The 18,096-nt window shown below is 45.6% G+C and overlaps 1 protein-coding gene across 21 annotated transcripts in view; it reads left to right on the forward strand.

The window, feature by feature from the left end:
* LOC134015511 (thyroglobulin-like) overlaps positions 1–17,079 on the forward strand; it is a 30,145-nt gene extending 13,066 nt beyond the window's left edge. For 6 of the 21 annotated variants that reach the window (XM_062455061.1, XM_062455067.1, XM_062455050.1 and 3 more), the window contains 9 exons: positions 10,805–11,014; positions 11,417–11,626; positions 12,071–12,271; positions 13,257–13,466; positions 13,699–13,911; positions 15,467–15,670; positions 15,985–16,188; positions 16,409–16,687; positions 16,983–17,079. In XM_062455061.1, the coding sequence (XP_062311045.1) occupies positions 10,805–11,014; positions 11,417–11,626; positions 12,071–12,271; positions 13,257–13,466; positions 13,699–13,911; positions 15,467–15,670; positions 15,985–16,188; positions 16,409–16,620 (1,664 nt within the window). In that variant the 3' untranslated portion in view covers positions 16,621–16,687; positions 16,983–17,079. Of the gene's footprint in view, positions 1–4,917; positions 5,134–5,887; positions 6,089–6,475; positions 6,709–7,021; positions 7,128–10,804; positions 11,027–11,416; positions 11,627–12,070; positions 12,272–13,256; positions 13,479–13,689; positions 13,912–15,466; positions 15,671–15,984; positions 16,189–16,408; positions 16,688–16,906; positions 16,933–16,982 lie in introns of those variants that run through there. The other 15 variants (XM_062455057.1, XM_062455062.1, XM_062455069.1 and 12 more) reach the window with 12 other exon arrangements.
* The last annotated feature ends 1,017 nt before the right edge of the window (positions 17,080–18,096 follow it).

Here is an 18,096-nt window from a genome sequence, read left to right on the forward strand (position 1 = left end):
ACCTACTCTGCACCTGCGTCATGCGTGCATTCATTGCATTCATAGAAATCGCTTGAACTGAGTTAACTAAATTGTATGTACAACAAAGATAATTATTGAAATGTTTAATGCTTTGGAAATAAATCTGTTAACTGAATTTCAGTTTAATTTAAAATGTTGTTCAAAATATCGCGATACATATTGTATTGTACAGCCAGTATCGGGATACGTATCGAATCGTGAGCTGAGTGTATCGTTACACCCCTACATATATATATGCCATATACGGTAGCTTGAACATATGTTCTCCAAACGGTATAGAAGCAGGGGCCATGAAGACTTATGGAACTGGTACAAAGTTCACCAAGTGACCAAAGGAGTTCTCTCTCATACAGACACTCCTCCTATCACCAAGCCTGTTGTGTTACTGGATTTATATCTTTATTAAATGTATATCAAAGCATGAACCCACTAGGGTGTTGTGTATCACCAGCATGTGGAATGTTGTCCATCACCACAACCCTGTTTGATTTGTTTACCCCTCCAATGGTTTACTGCTTTTATACAACCCCAATTCCAGAAAAGTTGGGATGTTGTGTCAAATAAAATAAAAACAGAATACAAATGATTTACAAATCTCATGAACCCATTATGTTATTCACAATAGAGCATGTAAAACGTCAAATTTTTAAACTGATCAAATGTAACATTGTAGCCTAAGTAAGTAAATGAGGATGTAAATAAGGTAATTTTGAATTTCATGGCAGCAACAGGTCTCAAAAAAGTTGGGACGGGGGCAATACAAGTCTGGAAAAAGTTAGCACTACCTTATTTTTTTCCTTAAAATGGTACATTTCATCAGTTAACTTAATAAACTTGATACGGCAAAGCCGAGGTTTGATATTTCCCGACATGACCTAACGGTCGAGGTTAGTAAGTTGTTTATTATATGGCATTTTTAGCTCTTTTCATTTTGTAAATGAAAATAAATGGTAGGCTAATTGTAGCTAGCTCTCAAGTCTTCTCACGGTGTGTTTCAGGTGTTGCCTAGCAACCAATTACTTTTGATAAAACACGGTTCTGCTAAAATGGCTTTAATTCCAACACAAATAACGAAATTTCTTCCTTGTCATCTGGATAGTAAAACTAAGCTGATTCCTCGATATCGCTCATTTTGAAGATGACGTCAGAGCAGGGCAATAATAATCCGTATCAGACCGCAGACCGGCGATGAGGTCAATAAAGATCCGGACGTCACGTGACTTTACTGTTTACGTCGACATTTTGTCAGGAAAGTAGTGGCTAAAATGAACGGCACCAGCACTCATTGGCTGCATCGCTTCTGGGTACGGCAGCTGCTTCGATGATAAACAAAGTTATAATGATGATAAATACATCTCTTTGACTTAAAAGGAGAAGAATTGTAATCGAAAACATCATTGATAGAATTGTTTTCTACACCACTGTAGAAATATACTGAGCTTCGCTCTTGTATCACTGTGCAAATAGTGCAAATACGCAGGCTCTGCTGTGGAGGTGGAAGGTTGTTGTAAGGCAAGATAGTGCCTGAGAGCTGCAAACAGATAGTAAATATATAGATCTGCTTGCTTTTCCCAATGCACAAACATATATTTTTTAAAGAGCAGTAAAGTTCTGGCATCATCTCCAGTAGGCTGACCAACAACCAGTACAAGCCTCATGTGTGAGAACAAATCGGACGACAACAACGGACCCCTTATAAGGTTCTGCTCGTTCTACGAATGAGACCAAATCTCTCACCTGAAAACTCAAAATCTCAAGTCCAAAATTAAATGTTTAGATTTGACCTTCAAACCAAACTACATATATTAATATACGTATCTAAAATTCAACAAATTAATTCCAAGTTTCTTCTCCCACTCCTTAGTCTAACAGTTATGCGAAGTGAGGATGAGGAATAAAAAATGACAGCAGCACAATTTCTAACAGCGTGTTATCATCTAAGGGATGCAAATCTATCAAGTTTGACAGGTGTTGGTTCATTCATCAATAACTACTCGTATCTATTCATAGACATAGTGAACACTATGTTTAAATTCTTTGTTAACATCTATTAATACTGTTTAAAACATGTTGTATATACTATATTTATTTTATTATACTTTATTTAATTTCTTTATTATATATATATATTATTATATATATATTGTATACATTATGTATATTCAATAGAGTAATAGTGCCTTTTCTTAGCATTTAATGTTCAACTCAATGTTTGGTAAACATTTCTCCTCTCCTTAATATTATTACAACTTCTGTGTTGGTTGGCAGTATTTTTTTTACAGCACTGGTCGGTGTTGGCTGTTTTTAATTATGCTTTATAAATAAACTTACTTGACTTGACTATTTAAACATGTATTTCATACCGATAAAGCCTTTTCTGAACTGAACTACATTGGAGGGAAAACTATTGTGTGCCCTGACATGTGGAGCCCTTCGAAGGTCGCCCTGACTTCAGGTGTACCTCGACCTGCTGTGGCACGATCTGTCCCAGCTGCCCTGTTAAGGCTGAAGTTCACTGAATAAAGAGAGTGAATCTGCAGGACGTTCCAGTACTGTGGTATCCTGGCTGCTGCTGTGTCCTGCTGGTAAAGAGGTCTCTGCTTGTCTGCTGTGTCCTGCTGGTGAAGAGGTCTCTGCTTGTCTGCTGTGTCCTGCTGGTGAAGAGGTCTCTGCTTGTCTCTTAAGGTGCGGTGTTGTTCCAGTGTACTCTGGTCTCCAGGATCTTCTCCTGTCATCATGAACATGATGTTCACCCTGTGTCTGCTGCTCTGCGCTACTCTGGCTCTGGGACAAATGCCACCTGAAGGTAATACCTGCCACCTGAAGTCCATCTAATGGCAATTCAGTATGCATAAGCCACTTTATCTCAGTATCCGATTGCACTATGTTGACCACTCACGCTGCTCATTCTATTCTTTATATATATTTTATTTTATATTTAAATTGTTGTATTCTTAGATTTTTTAGTTCTTAGAAATAGTTAAACTTTTGTACTTTTACTTAATTTAAGATCCGTATATGTTTAGTGTTTTGCACCTCCCTGCCACTGTAAATTCCGTGTTTGTATAACATACATGGCGAATAAACCGAATTCTAATTCTGATTCTGATACACACACACACACACACACACACACACACACACACACTGAACATGCTAGAGAGAACTATAACCTGTCTTAAGTTTTATTCATATCAAATCAATGTTATTTACATAGCTCTTTGTACAATGTCACAGAGGGCTTCACATAAGTACATAGAACTACCCCTCAACCTAAACCTTCAAGGAAGACAAGGAAAAATGTCAGAAACCTTGTGAGGAGCAGTTCAGTGAGGGCTCCCCTTCTCCAGAGACGGTTGGTGACACAGAGAGGTGCAGACCAGATGATTAACACAGTCATGCATCAAGAGTAGATACTAATAATACAAATATGCAAATAGTTGTTGAAACACAGATATCCTGAGTTCCAGATGAGATTGTTGCATGGCAGATTAGGCAGTGGTATACAATAGTAAAGTGAGAAACCTGGGTGTCCCTGTGTGACTCCCTCTCTCTGTCAATTCAATAAACGGAATTGCCATGAATGTTCAAGTTAAACAATGTTGCCAAAACAGTCAACACTGAAAAATAATCGAACAATACGTTTTTAATGTCAGCTTCTTCCCAATAAACAATGTCGTTTTCCTTTAGTTTTCTTGTCTCTATCTGACTGTCACTGTCTCTCTCACTGTCTCTCTCTCATCCTCTCTCTCACTGTCTCTCTCACTGTCTCTCTCATCCTCTCTCTCACTGTCTCTCTCTCATCCTCTCTCTCACTGTCTCTCTCACTGTCTCTCTCACTGTCTCTCTGTCTGTCTCTCTCTCATCCTCTCTCTCATCCTCTCTCTCACTGTCTCTCTCACTGTCTCTCTGTCTGTCTCTCTCTCATCCTCTCTCTCATCCTCTCTCTCTCATCCTCTCTCTCATCCTCTCTTTCTCATCCTCTCTCTCATCCTCTCTCTCATCCTCTCTCTCTCATCCTCTCTCTCATCCTCTCTCTCATCCTCTCTCTCATCCTCTCTCTCATCCTCTCTCTCATCCTCTCTCTCTCATCCTCTCTCTCATCCTCTCTCTCATCCTCTCTCTCATCCTCTCTTTCTCATCCTCTCTCTCATCCTCTCTCTCTCATCCTCTCTCTCATCCTCTCTTTCTCATCCTCTCTCTCATCCTCTCTCTCTCATCCTCTCTCTCATCCTCTCTCTCATCCTCTCTCTATCATCCTCTCTCTCATCCTCTCTCTCATCCTCTCTTTCTCATCCTCTCTCTCATCCTCTCTCTCATCCTCTTTCTCTCATCCTCTCTCTCATCCTCTCTCTCATCCTCTCTCTCTCATCCTCTCTCTCATCCTCTCTCATCCTCTCTCTCTCATCCTCTCTCTATCATCCTCTCTTTCTCATCCTCTCTCTCATCCTCTCTCTCTCATCCTCTCTCTCATCCTCTCTCTCTCATCCTCTCTCTCATCCTCTCTCTCTCATCCTCTCTCTCATCCTCTCTCTCATCCTCTCTCTCATCCTCTCTCTCATCCTCTCTCTCTCATCCTCTCTCTCATCCTCTCTCTCATCCTCTCTCTATCATCCTCTCTCTCATCCTCTCTCTCTCATCCTCTCTCTCATCCTCTCTCTCATCCTCTCTCTCTCATCCTCTCTCTCATCCTCTCTCTCATCCTCTCTCTCATCCTCTCTCTCATCCTCTCTCTCTCATCCTCTCTCTCATCCTCTCTCTCATCCTCTCTCTCTCATCCTCTCTCTCATCCTCTCTCTCATCCTCTCTCTATCATCCTCTCTCTCATCCTCTCTCTCTCATCCTCTCTCTCTCATCCTCTCTCTCATCCTCTCTTTCTCATCCTCTCTCTCTCAGCCCCTCTCCCAGGTGGTCCCCAGACCAGGTGTGAGCAGTGGAGGGCCAGTGTGGTGGCCATCCAGGGACTGTACCACCCTCAGTGTGACTCCCAGGGCCAGTTCCTCCCCTCTCAGTGTTCAGACACGACACGGTACTGCTGGTGTGTCAAGCCTTCTGGAGAAGCCATCTTTGGGACACTGGCTGCTCCAGGACAACCCAGACCTGACTGCTCAGGTGTGTAAGGATTTGGTACTGTCTATGTACCTACCTACATATCACTGTTAGGTAGCTCTTTCATCCTCTCTCTCTCTGTCTCTCTCTCTCTCTCTCTCTCTCTCTCTCTCTCTCTCTCTCTCTCTCTCTCATCCTCTCTCTCATCCTCTTTCTTTCATCCTCTCTCATCCTCTCTCTCATCCTCTCTCTCTCTCTCTCTCTCTCTCTCTCTCTCTCTCTCTCTCTCTCTCTCTCTCTCTCTCTCATCCTCTCTCTCATCCTCTCTCATCCTCTCTCATCCTCTCTCTTTCATCCTCTCTCTCATCCTCTCTCATCCTCTCTCTTTCATCCTCTGTCTCATCCTCTCTCTTTCATCCTCTCTCTCATCCTCTCTCATCCTCTCTCTCTCTCTCTCTCTCTCTCTCTCTCTCTCTTTCATCCTCTCTCTCATCCTCTCTCTCATCCTCTTTCTTTCATCCTCTTTCATCCTCTCTCTCATCCTCTCTCTCTCATCCTCTCTCTCTCATCCTCTCTCATCCTCTCTCATCCTCTCTCTTTCATCCTCTCTCTCATCCTCTCTCTCTCATCCTCTCTCTCTCATCCTCTCTCATCCTCTCTCATCCTCTCTCATCCTCTCTCTTTCATCCTCTCTCTCTCATCCTCTCTCATCCTCTCTCTCTCATCCTCTCTCATCCTCTCTCATCCTCTCTCTCTCATCCTCTCTCATCCTCTCTCATCCTCTCTCTCTCATCCTCCCCCCCCACTCTCTCCCCAGTTCGTCCTCAGACTTACTGTGAGTACTGGAGGTCTGGTGTGACAGCCCCTGGAGCGTACCTCCCCCAGTGTGACTCAGAGGGCCGGTTCCTCCCCACCCAGTGCTGGAGCTCCATAGGGCACTGCTGGTGTGTCAATGGTGCTGGAGACGGGATCTCTGGTACACTTACTCCTCCAGGACAACCAAAACCCAACTGTGAAGGTGTGTGTGTTAGTGGTGTGTGCGAGAGGAGTGTGTGTGTTTGTGTGAGGAGTGTGTGAGTGTGAGATGTGTGTTTGAGAAAGGACTCAGTATAAATACAGCCCTCCCAATCCATCAGACTGTTCACTTGGTGGTGGCGTAGCGTGGTGAAAGTCCTGTTTATGAAAGGAGATTGATTGTGTGTGTGATTTTTCATTCTCTCTCTTCTTTACACCCTCTCTTTCTCCCTCCCTCCCTCCCTCTTCCCCCCCCCCCCTCTCTCTCTCTCTCTCTCTCTCTCTCTCTCTTTCTCTCTCTCCCTCATTCTCTTTCTCTTTCTCTCTCTCTCTCCCTCTCTCTCTCTCTCTCTCTTTCTCTCCCTCTCTCTCTCTCCCTTTCTCTCCCCAGTTGTTCCTCTGACCTTCTGTCAGCTGTGGAGGAACAGTGTGACCCCTCTCCCTGGTGCTTTAGTCCCCCAGTGTGACCCCCAGGGCCAGTTCCAGCCCACCCAATGCTGGAGAACATCCTCGGATTCTTCAGGTTATTGTGGCTGTTTCAGCCCTGCTGGAGAAGCCATCCCTGGGACACAAACTCCTCCAGGACAACCCAGACCCTCCTGCGCCTAGACCCATGGTGACTGTGTAGATGAGTGACTGCTTGACCCGTGATGACTGTGTAGATGATGCTTGACCCGTGATGACTGTGTAGATGATGCTTGACCCATGGTGACTGTGTAGATGATGCTTGACCCGTGGTGACTGTGTAGATGATGCTTGACCCGTGGTGACTGTGTAGATGATGCTTGACCCGTGGTGACTGTGTAGATGATGCTTGACCCGTGGTGACTGGGTAGATGAGTGACTGCTTGACTGTGCGTTCACTGTATGTAAGTGCCTGTCTCATTCAACTCATGCCAACACAAACGTCCTTGTTCTTACAGGAAGGTAACTTTAGCTGGACGAGGAGGAACAGCCGCTACTGCCTGTCCTCCTTGTGAGATCATCCATCTCTCTATCCATCTCTCTATCCATCTCTCTATCCATCTCTATATCCATCTCTCTATCCATCTCTCTATCCATCTCTCTATCCATCTCTCTGTCCATCTCTAACTATCTCTCAAACTATCTGTCTATCCATCTCACTGATCTGGTATTCAATAAAGTTAAATCAACCAAAATGATTTCACTGCACTTGTTTTTCTTCACAAAAAGTATTTTCTAGCTCATATGTAGACTTATTCATTACCCAAGCCTGTTGTGTTACTGTATTTATATCTTTATTAAATGTCTATCGAAGCATTAAACCACTAGGGTGTTGTGTATCACCAGCATGTGGAATGTTGTCCATCACCACAACCCTGTTCGATGTATCACCCCTCCAATGGTTTACTGCTTTTATACAACAGTTACATACTTAGGATTGTTTTTACATTTAGTCATTTAGCAGACGCTCTTATCCAGAGCGACTTACAGTAAGTACAGGGACATTCCCCCCAAGACAAGTAGGGTGAAGTGCCTTGCCCAAGGACACAACGTCATTTTGCACGGCCGGGGAATCGAATCAGCAACCTTCTGATTACTAGCCCGATTCCCTAACCGCTCAGCCACCTGACTCCAGCCGTTACTTGTTACTTAGAGTAACAAGAGTGCTTGTGTCTGATTGTAGTGTGATTATAGTTGGTTTATTAATTTATAGATGCATATTAACATAGAGGAAGAAATCTCTCTCAGCGAGTAAACCTGGATCCTGTGTCCACATTGAGTTTATCTGAAGTTAACGATTAATCGTCAGTCTGACAGATTAGTGCATCGATGCTGTCCCCTAATGAAGGGAACGGGATATTACCACCATTGATTCTACTGCATAAAAACCGAAACGATTTCTTTAAAGAATAACGGACGATAAAGTGTCCTTTTTTTCTTTTTCTTTTTCTATAATAATAACATAAAATGTAAAATAAAATGAATACAAAAAAAATTGAAATGTAAAGTAAAATAATAATACAAAAAATAAAATAAAAATCTCGGGAAGTTTCATACACACACACAACTGATACCTATAGCGAGGTTAAAATACAGCATTAACACGCACACACAACAAGATATACTCCCCATATACTTCACAGGGAGCAACATCTTTAAAGCACATTTTCTTGACTAGAAGTTTGGCAAGTCTGTTACAGCTAAATACATCTCTTTGACTTTGACTTAAAAGGAGAAGAATTGTAATCGAAAACATTATTGATAGAATTGTTTTCTACACTGCTGTAGAAATATGCTGAGCTTTGCTCTTATATCACTGTGCAAATACGCAGGCTCTGCTGTGGAGGTGGAAGGTTGTTGTAGGGCAAGATAGTGCCTGATAGCTGCAAACAGATAGTAAATATATAGATCTGCTTGCTGTTCCCAATGCACAAACATATTTTTTAAAAGAGCAGTTAAGTTCTGGCATCATCTCCAGTAGGCTGACCAACAACCAGTACAAGCCTCATGTGTGACAATAAATCGGTCGACAACAACGGACCCCTTATAAGGTTCTGCTCGTTCTACGAATGAGACCAAATCTCTCACCTGAAAACTCCAAATCTCAAGTCCAAAATTAAATGTTTAAATTTGACCTTCAAACCAAACTACATATATTAATATACGTATATAAAATTCAACAAATTAATTCCCAGTTTCTTCTTCCACTCCTTAGTCTAACAGTTATGGGAAGTGAGGATGAGGAATAAAAAATGACAGCAGCACAATTTGTAACAGCGTGTTATCATCTAAGGGATGCAAATCTATCAAGTTTGACAGGTGTTGGTTCATTCATCAATAACTACTCGTATCTATTCATAGACATAATGAACACTATGTTTAAATTCTTTGTTAGCATCTATTAATTCTGTTTAAAAAATGTTGTATGTACCATATTTATTTTATTATACTTTTTTTTAGTTCTTTCTTATATATATATATGTGTATACACATATATATATACGTATATTCTATTCTACTCTATTGAATATATACATTATATATATTCAATAGAGTAATAGTGCCTCTTCTTAGCATGTAATGTTCAACTCAATGTTTGGAAAAAATCCTCCTCCTCTCCTAATTATTATTATTAATATTATTACAATATGACGTACTTGACTTGACTATTTACACATGTATTTCACACCAATAAAGCCTTTTCTGAACTGAACTGAACCACATCGGGGAAAAAACTATTGTGTGCCCTGACATGTGGAGCCCTTCGAAGGTCGCCCTGACTTCAGGTGTACCTCGACCTGCTGTGGCACGATCTGTCCCAGCTGCCCTGTTAGGGCTGAAGTTCACTGAATAAAGAGAGTGAATCTGCAGGACGTTCCAGTACTGTGGTATCCTGGCTGCTGCTGTGTCCTGCTGGTAAAGAGGTCTCTGCTTGTCTGCTGTGTCCTGCTGGTGAAGAGGTCTCTGCTTGTCTGCTGTGTCCTGCTGGTAAAGAGGTCTCTGCTTGTGTGCTGTGTCCTGCTGGTGAAGAGGTCTCTGCTTGTCTGCTGTGTCCTGCTGGTGAAGAGGTCTCTGCTTGTCTGCTGTGTCCTGCTGGTGAAGAGGTCTTTGCTTGTCTGCTGTGTCCTGCTGGTGAAGAGGTCTCTGCTTGTCTCTTCAGGTGCCGTGTTGTTCCAGTGTACTCTGGTCTCCAGGATCTTCTCCTGCCATCATGAACATGATGTTCACCCTGTGTCTGCTGCTCTGCGCTACTCTGGCTTTGGGGCGAAAGACACAACAAGGTAACACACACACACACACACATTTGATGTCATATTCAAATCAAATGTATTTGTGTATCCCTTTTTACTAGCAATGTCAAAGAGGGCTTCACATATACCAATAGAACCCCTCAACCAACCTCAACCCTCAAGGAAGACAAGGAAACATTTTCAGAAAAACTTCTTTAAGAAGTTAAAACATTTAAGAAACCTTGGGAGGAGCAATTCAGTGATGGATCCCCTCCACCAGAGACAGTTGGTGACAGAGAGGTGCAGACCAGAGGCTGAGCACTGTCATGTATCCAGAGGAAAGATTATAATTTGAATGTGCAAATGGATGTCTCTGGTTATGTTATTTGTCATACTGTAATCTCCAGCCAACCCATAAGGGACTAATAAAGGTGTTAAAACTTAGTGTCTCTCTCTCTCTCTCTCTCTCTCTCTCTCTCTCTCTCTCTCTCTCTCTCTCTCTCTCTCTCTCTCTCTCTCTTTCTGTCTCTCTTTCTGTCTCTGTCTTTGTCTCTCTCTTTCTCTCTCTTTCTCTCTCTCTCTCTGTCTCTCTCTGTCTCTCTCTGTGTTACTCTGACTCATGAACACACACTCTCTTCCCTCTCCAGACCCATGTGTGTGTGTGACTCAGTAGTGGGTTACACTCTCTCCTCAGTGTAAATATCCCTCCCTCACCATCAACCTAGAGCAGTGTTTATGAAGGGAGCGCTGCAAGTGCTCTCTCTCATCCTCTCTTCATATATCTAATTTTCTCTCATCTCCTGTCTCTCTCTCATAATCTCTTTATCGCTCTCATTTTCTCTCATCCCCTGTCTCTCTCTCATCCCCTGTCTCTCTCGTCCCTTGTCTCTCTCTCATCCCCTGTCTCTCTCTCATCCCCTCTCTCTCTCATCCCCTGTCTCTCTCTCATCCCCTCTCTCTCTCATCCCCTGTCTCTCTCGTCCCTTGTCTCTCTCTCATCCCCTGGCTCTCTTTCCCCCTCCCAGTCTCCCCAGGTCGTCCTCTAACTAAGTGTCAGAAGGAGGCCAGTAAGACCCCTCTCCCTGGAGCCTACCTCCCCCAGTGTGACCCCCAGGGCCAGTACCTCCCCACCCAGTGCTGGGGCTCTACAGGGTACTGCTGGTGCGTCACCGCTGCAGGAGAGGAGGTACAGGGTACGCGTACTCCTCCAGGACAACCAAGACCCAACTGTGCAGGTGTGTGTGTGTGTGTGTGTCATTGACTCATGTATACATAATATCTTCCTTCTCCAGACCCATGTGGGTGTGTGTAACCCAGGTTCATCTCTCTCCTCAGTGTAAAAATCCCTCCCTCACCATCAACCTAGAGCAGATCCTCTCTTCATCTCTCTCTTTTTCTCTCATCTCCTGTCTCTCTCATCCCTTCTCTCTCTCATGCCCTGTCTCTCTCATCCCCTCTCTCTCTCACCCCCTGTCTCTCTCATCCCCTCTCTCTCTCACCCCCTGTCTCTCTCATCCCCTCTCTCTCTCATCCCCTGTCTCTCTCATCCCTTCTCTCTCTCATGCCCTGTCTCTCTCATCCCCTCTCTCTCTCATCCCCTGTCTCTCTCATCCCCTGGCTCTCTTTCCCCCTCCCAGTCTCCCCAGGTCGTCCTCTAACTAAGTGTCAGAAGGAGGCCAGTAAGACCCCTCTCCCTGGAGCCTACCTCCCCCAGTGTGACCCCCAGGGCCGGTACCTCCCCACCCAGTGCTGGGGCTCTACAGGGTACTGCTGGTGCGTCACCGCTGCAGGAGAGGAGGTACAGGGTACGCGTACTCCTCCAGGACAACTAGGACCCAACTGTGCAGGTGTGTGTGTGTGTGTGTCATTGACTCATGTATACATAATATCTTGCTTCTCCAAACCAATGTGGGTGTGTGTAACCCAGGTTCATCTCTCTCCTCAGTGTAAATATCCCTCCCTCACCATCAACCTAGAGCAGTGTTTATGAAGGGAGCGCTGCAAGTGCTCTCTCTCATCCTCTCTTCATCTCTCTCTTTTTCTCTCATCCCCTGTCTCTCTCTCATGCCCTGTCTCTCTCATCCCCTCTCTCTCTCATCCCCTGTCTCTCTCACTCTCTCTCTCTCATCCCCTGTCTCTCTCACTCTCTCTCTCTCATCCCCTGTCTCTCTCACTCTCTCTCTCTCATCCCCTGTCTCTCTCTCATCCCCTCTCTCTCTCATCCCCTGTCTCTCTCGTCCCTTGTCTCTCTCTCATCCCCTGTCTCTCTTTCCCCCTCCCAGTCTCCCCAGGTCGTCCTCTGACTAAGTGTCAGAAGGAGGCCAGTGAGACCCCCCCCTCTGGAGTCTACGTGCCCCAGTGTGACCCCCAGGGCCAGTACCTGCCCACCCAGTGTGCGGGTGGGTTTACAGCCCCATGCTGGTGCGTCAACAGTGCTGGACAGGAGACCCCTGGGACTCGAACCTTTGGAGGACAAAGACCCAACTGTGCAGGTGTGTGTGTGTGTGTGTCATTGACTCATGTATACATAATATCTTCCTTCTCCAGACCCATGTGGGTGTGTTGCCTCTCTCCTCCTCTCTCTCATCCTCTCTCTCATCCTCTCTCTCTCCTCTCTCTTCCTCTCTTTATCTCTCTCTCATCCTCTCTTTATCTCTTTCCTCTCTCCTCTCATCCTCTCTCCTCTCTCTTCTTCTTTTTATCTCTCTCTCATCCTCTCTCTCATCCTCTCTCTCATCCTCTCTCTCTCATCCTCTCTCTCTCATCCTCTCTCTCATCCTCTCTCTCTCATCCTCTCTCTCATCCTCTCTCTCTCTTCCTCTCTCTCATCCTCTCTTTCTCATCCTCTCTCTCATCCTCTCTCTCTCATCCTCTCTCTCATCCTCTCTCTCTCATCCTCTCTCTCATCCTCTCTCTCATCCTCTCTCTCTCATCCTCTCTCTCATCCTCTCTCTCATCCTCTCTCTCATCCTCTCTCTCATCCTCTCTTTCTCATCCTCTCTCTCTCATCCTCTCTCTCATTCTCTCTCTCATCCTCTCTCTCTCATCCTCTCTCTCATCCTCTCTCTCATCCTCTCTTTTTCGTCCTCTCTCTCATCCTCTCTCTCTCATCCTCTCTCTCATCCTCTCTCTCTCATCCTCTCTCTCATCCTCTCTCTCTCATCCTCTCTCTCATCCTCTCTCTCATCCTCTCTCTCTCATCCTCTCTCTCATCCTCTCTTTCTCATCCTCTCTCTCTCATCCTCTCTCTCATCCTCTCTCTCATCCTCTCTCTCTCATCCTCTCTCTCATCCTCTCTCTCATCCTCTCTTCATATATCTAATTTTCTCTCATCTCCTGTCTCTCTCTCATAATCTCTTTATCGCTCTCATTTTCTCTCATCCCCTGTCTCTCTCTCATCCCCTGTCTCTCTCGTCCCTTGTCTCTCTCTCATCTCCTGTCTCTCTCTCATCCCCTGGCTCTCTTTCCCCCTCCCAGTCTCCCCAGGTCGTCCTCTAACTAAGTGTCAGAAGGAGGCCAGTAAGACCCCTCTCCCTGGAGCCTACCTCCCCCAGTGTGACCCCCAGGGCCGGTACCTCCCCACCCAGTGCTGGGGCTCTACAGGGTACTGCTGGTGCGTCACCGCTGCAGGAGAGGAGGTACAGGGTACGCGTACTCCTCCAGGACAACTAGGACCCAACTGTGCAGGTGTGTGTGTGTGTCATTGACTCATGTATACATAATATCTTGCTTCTCCAAACCAGTGTGGGTGTGTGTAACCCAGGTTCATCTCTCTCCTCAGTGTAAATATCCCTCCCTAACCATCAACCTAGAGCAGTGTTTATGAAGGGAGCGCTGCAAGTGCTCTCTCTCATCCTCTCTTCATCTCTCTCTTTTTCTCTCATCCCCTGTCTCTCTTTCCCCCTCCCAGTCTCCCCAGGTCGTCCTCTGACTAAGTGTCAGAAGGAGGCCAGTGAGACCCCCCCCTCTGGAGTCTACGTGCCCCAGTGTGACCCCCAGGGCCAGTACCTGCCCACCCAGTGTGCGGGTGGGTTTACAGCCCCATGCTGGTGCGTCAACAGTGCTGGACAGGAGACCCCTGGGACTCGAACCTTTGGAGGACAAAGACCCAACTGTGCAGGTGTGTGTGTGTGTGTGTCATTGACTCATGTATACATAATATCTTCCTTCTCCAGACCCATGTGGGTGTGTTGCCTCTCTCCTCCTCTCTCTCATCCTCTCTCTCATCCTCTCTCTCTCCTCTCTCTTCCTCTCTTTATCTCTCTCTCATCCTCTCTTTATCTCTTTCCTCTCTCCTCTCATCCTCTCTCTTCCTCTTTTTATCTCTCTCTCATCCTCTCTCTCATCCTCTCTCTCATCCTCTCTCTCTCATCCTCTCTCTCTCATCCTCTCTCTCATCCTCTCTCTCTCATCCTCTCTCTCATCCTCTCTCTCTCTTCCTCTCTCTCATCCTCTCTTTCTCATCCTCTCTCTCATCCTCTCTCTCTCATCCTCTCTCTCATCCTCTCTCTCTCATCCTCTCTCTCATCCTCTCTCTCATCCTCTCTCTCTCATCCTCTCTCTCATCCTCTCTCTCATCCTCTCTCTCTCATCCTCTCTCTCATCCTCTCTTTCTCATCCTCTCTCTCTCATCCTCTCTCTCATCCTCTTTCTCATCCTCTCTCTCTCATCCTCTCTTTATCTCTTTCCTCTCTCCTCTCATCCTCTCTCCTCTCTCTTCCTCTTTTTATCTCTCTCTCATCCTCTCTCTCATCCTCTCTCTCATCCTCTCTCTCTCATCCTCTCTCTCTCGTCCTCTCTCTCATCCTCTCTCTCTCATCCTCTCTCTCATCCTCTCTCTCTCTTCCTCTCTCTCATCCTCTCTTTCTCATCCTCTCTCTCATCCTCTCTCTCTCATCCTCTCTCTCATCCTCTCTCTCTCATCCTCTCTCTCATCCTCTCTCTCTCATCCTCTCTCTCATCCTCTCTTTCTCATCCTCTCTCTCTCATCCTCTCTCTCATCCTCTCTCTCATCCTCTCTCTCTCATCCTCTCTCTCATCCTCTCTCTCATCCTCTCTTTTTCGTCCTCTCTCTCATCCTCTCTCTCTCATCCTCTCTCTCATCCTCTCTCTCTCATCCTCTCTCTCATCCTCTCTCTCTCATCCTCTCTCTCATCCTCTCTCTCATCCTCTCTCTCTCATCCTCTCTCTCTCATCCTCTCTCTCATCCTCTCTCTCATCCTCTCTCTCTCATCCTCTCTCTCTCATCCTCTCTCTCATCCTCTCTCTCATCCTCTCTTTTTCGTCCTCTCTCTCATCCTCTCTCTCTCATCCTCTCTCTCATCCTCTCTCTCTCATCCTCTCTCTCATCCTCTCTCTCTCATCCTCTCTCTCATCCTCTCTCTCATCCTCTCTCTCTCATCCTCTCTCTCATCCTCTCTTTCTCATCCTCTCTCTCTCATCCTCTCTCTCATCCTCTCTCTCATCCTCTCTCTCTCATCGTCTCTCTCATCCTCTCTTTCTCATCCTCTCTCTCTCATCCTCTCTCTCATCCTCTCTCTCATCCTCTCTCTCTCATCCTCTCTCTCATCCTCTCTCTCATCCTCTCTTTTTCGTCCTCTCTCTCATCCTCTCTTTCTCATCCTCTCTCTCTCATCCTCTCTCTATCATCCTCTCTCTCATCCTCTCTCTCATCCTCTCTCTCCCAGGTCATCCCCAGACCAGGTGTGAGCAGTGGAGGGCCAGTGTGGTGGCCATCCGTGGAGTGTACCACCCTCAGTGTGACTCCCAGGGCCAGTTCCTCCCCTCTCAGTGTTCAGTGTCGACACGGTACTGCTGGTGTGTCACTCCTGCAGGAGTGGCCATCCCCAGGACACTGACTGCTCCAGGACAACCCAGACCTGACTGCTCAGGTGTGGAAGGACTTGATAATGTCTATACACTGCCCATCCATGCCATCACTGCTAGCTTCTTGGCGGCATAGCTGGCTATAGAAGTGTTTAAAAGGAGCATTGCATGCACTCTCTCTCTCTTTAAATTATGGTTTATTAGTGTGTGAAGGGATTAAATGTTGACAGAAATTCTGTGTTTTGGAAGTAATTTGTTGAATTTGTGTTTTTCAGCGTTCATCCTCGCTCTCTCATCCTCTTTGTCTCATCCTCTCTCTCTCTCCTTCTCTCCCTCTCTCTCTGTCTCTTTCTTTCTCTCTCTCTCCCTCTCTCCTCAGTTCGTCCTCAGACCTTCTGTGAGTACTGGAAGTCCAGTGTGTCCCCTCAGCCTGGAGCCTACTCCCCCCAGTGTGACTCAGAGGGCCAGTTCCTCCCCACCCAGTGCTGGGGCTCTACAGGGCGATGCTGGTGTGTCACCGCTGCTGGAGACGGGATCTCTGACACAGAGACTGTTCCAGGACAACCAAGACCCAACTGCGCAGGTGTGTGTGTATGTGAGGTGTGTGGGTGTATGAGGAGTGTGTGGGTTTGAGGAGTGTGTGTGTGTGTGAGTGTGTGTGAGAGAGAGGACTCAGTGTTCGCTTGTTGGGGGTGTAGCATTGCCAAAGCCCTGTTTATGACAGGATATTGATTGCTTAATTTATCTCTCATTCTCTCTCTCTCCCTCCCCCTCTCTCTCTCTCTCTCTCTCTCTCTCCCCAGTTGTTCCTCTGACCTTCTGTCAGTTATGGAGGAACAATATGACCCCTCTTCCTGGGGCTTTTATCCCCGAGTGTGACTCCCATGGTCAGTTCAAGGCCACCCAGTGCTGGCCTTCTTATGGGATGTGCTGGTGTTTTGACCCTATTGGAGACATTATTGGAGACCCTGGGACAATGACTTCTCCAGGAAATCCAAGACCCACCTGTGAATAGACCTGTGGTGACTGTGTAGGTGAGGGACGATTAGTGACTGTGTGCGGGCCCTGTATGTATGTGCCTGTCTCATTCAACTCAACAAACATCCTTGTTCTTACTGGAAGGTAACCATTACGGTGTATGTGTGACTGCTAGGCCCATGGTAACTGTGTATAGGTGTGCCCATGGTAAGTATAGGTGTGACCATGGTTACTGTGTTAGTGTGAGTGACTGTGTGAGTGTACTGTATGTGTGTGCCTGTCTCATTCAACTCATGCCAACACAAACATCCTTGTTCTTCCAGGAAGGTAACTGTATCTGGACGAGGAGGAGGAGCCATCCATCTCTCTATCATCTCTCTATGATATCTCCTTCATCTCTCTATCCATCTGTCTATATCCATCTCTCTATCCTTCTCTTTCTATCTCTCCATCCATCTCTCTGATCTGGTGTCCAATAAAGTTAAATCAACCAATAAAGTTCCACTGCACTTGTTTTTCTAGTTTCCACAAATGTGGAACAGCAGGGGCTTAAAACAGTGAAACAGTTGGTGCTGCAGGGCAGCAGACTTCCCTTTCCTCCCTGTGGGCCCCCTAGTGGAACGCTAGGGTAATACAGTTGCCGCCAAACCAATGAAAACGAAAAAGTATGAAAAATGAATAAATATCAAAATATTTATATATAGGCCTACTGTTGGTAAATTATCATTATAATTCAAATTTTTAAATGAGATTCTGCCTTGAATTCATCATGACAGAAACGATAGTTACGCTTGCCACGTTGACGAAAGACCAACTGACATTTCCACCTTAACTTGCATAAGCCCACTTTAATTCACTATGGACGCATCCCTTCCGCGTATTGCATAAGTTAAGTCAACAACTTCCGGGAGTGAGCAGTTATGTTAGTTCTCAAACACAAAATGCTGGAGGCAAGAGGGAAAAATGGTTCAAGTTGTACTTTTTGAGCTACATCAGCAATTATGAAGCTGAGGTTTATCTAACTCACACAGTAAAAGAGGCTACTGTAGCTAGGCTAGCTCTAGCCATCTAGCTAGTAGGATTTGAGCAGTAACGTTAGCTAGGCTAGCTAGCTAAAAACAATTAGCTAAACATTATAATGTACTCAATTATCTGTCAGCTGGCTTGCTAGTCGTTAATGGTAACTCACATAAATAATTGGTCTGTCATATATTTTCCCTGTGGGTAATGTAATATAAAATGTCTTTCTCAGTTTCTAACAAAAATCTGGAAACGAGAATCTCCACGGAGACCAGTTAGCGGTCATGAAAAAAGCGAGATGCCGCGCAATTTGAGTGTATGGTTAATAAGAGAGCAATAGCTAGGCTTAACATAACCTGTTCTGGTTATTAAAAGTCACGTTTCTAAATTCAACGGAAGTTCTAGGCCCGGCCTGGATGTGGTAGTTACGCAGGTTACCTCTCTTTACAACATGTGCTTACTGTGGCGCTGATGGACACACTCAATATTTGAC

This window comes from Osmerus eperlanus, unplaced genomic scaffold, assembly GCF_963692335.1.
Source record: "Osmerus eperlanus unplaced genomic scaffold, fOsmEpe2.1 SCAFFOLD_49, whole genome shotgun sequence".
NCBI classification, from domain to species: domain Eukaryota; kingdom Metazoa; phylum Chordata; class Actinopteri; order Osmeriformes; family Osmeridae; genus Osmerus; species Osmerus eperlanus.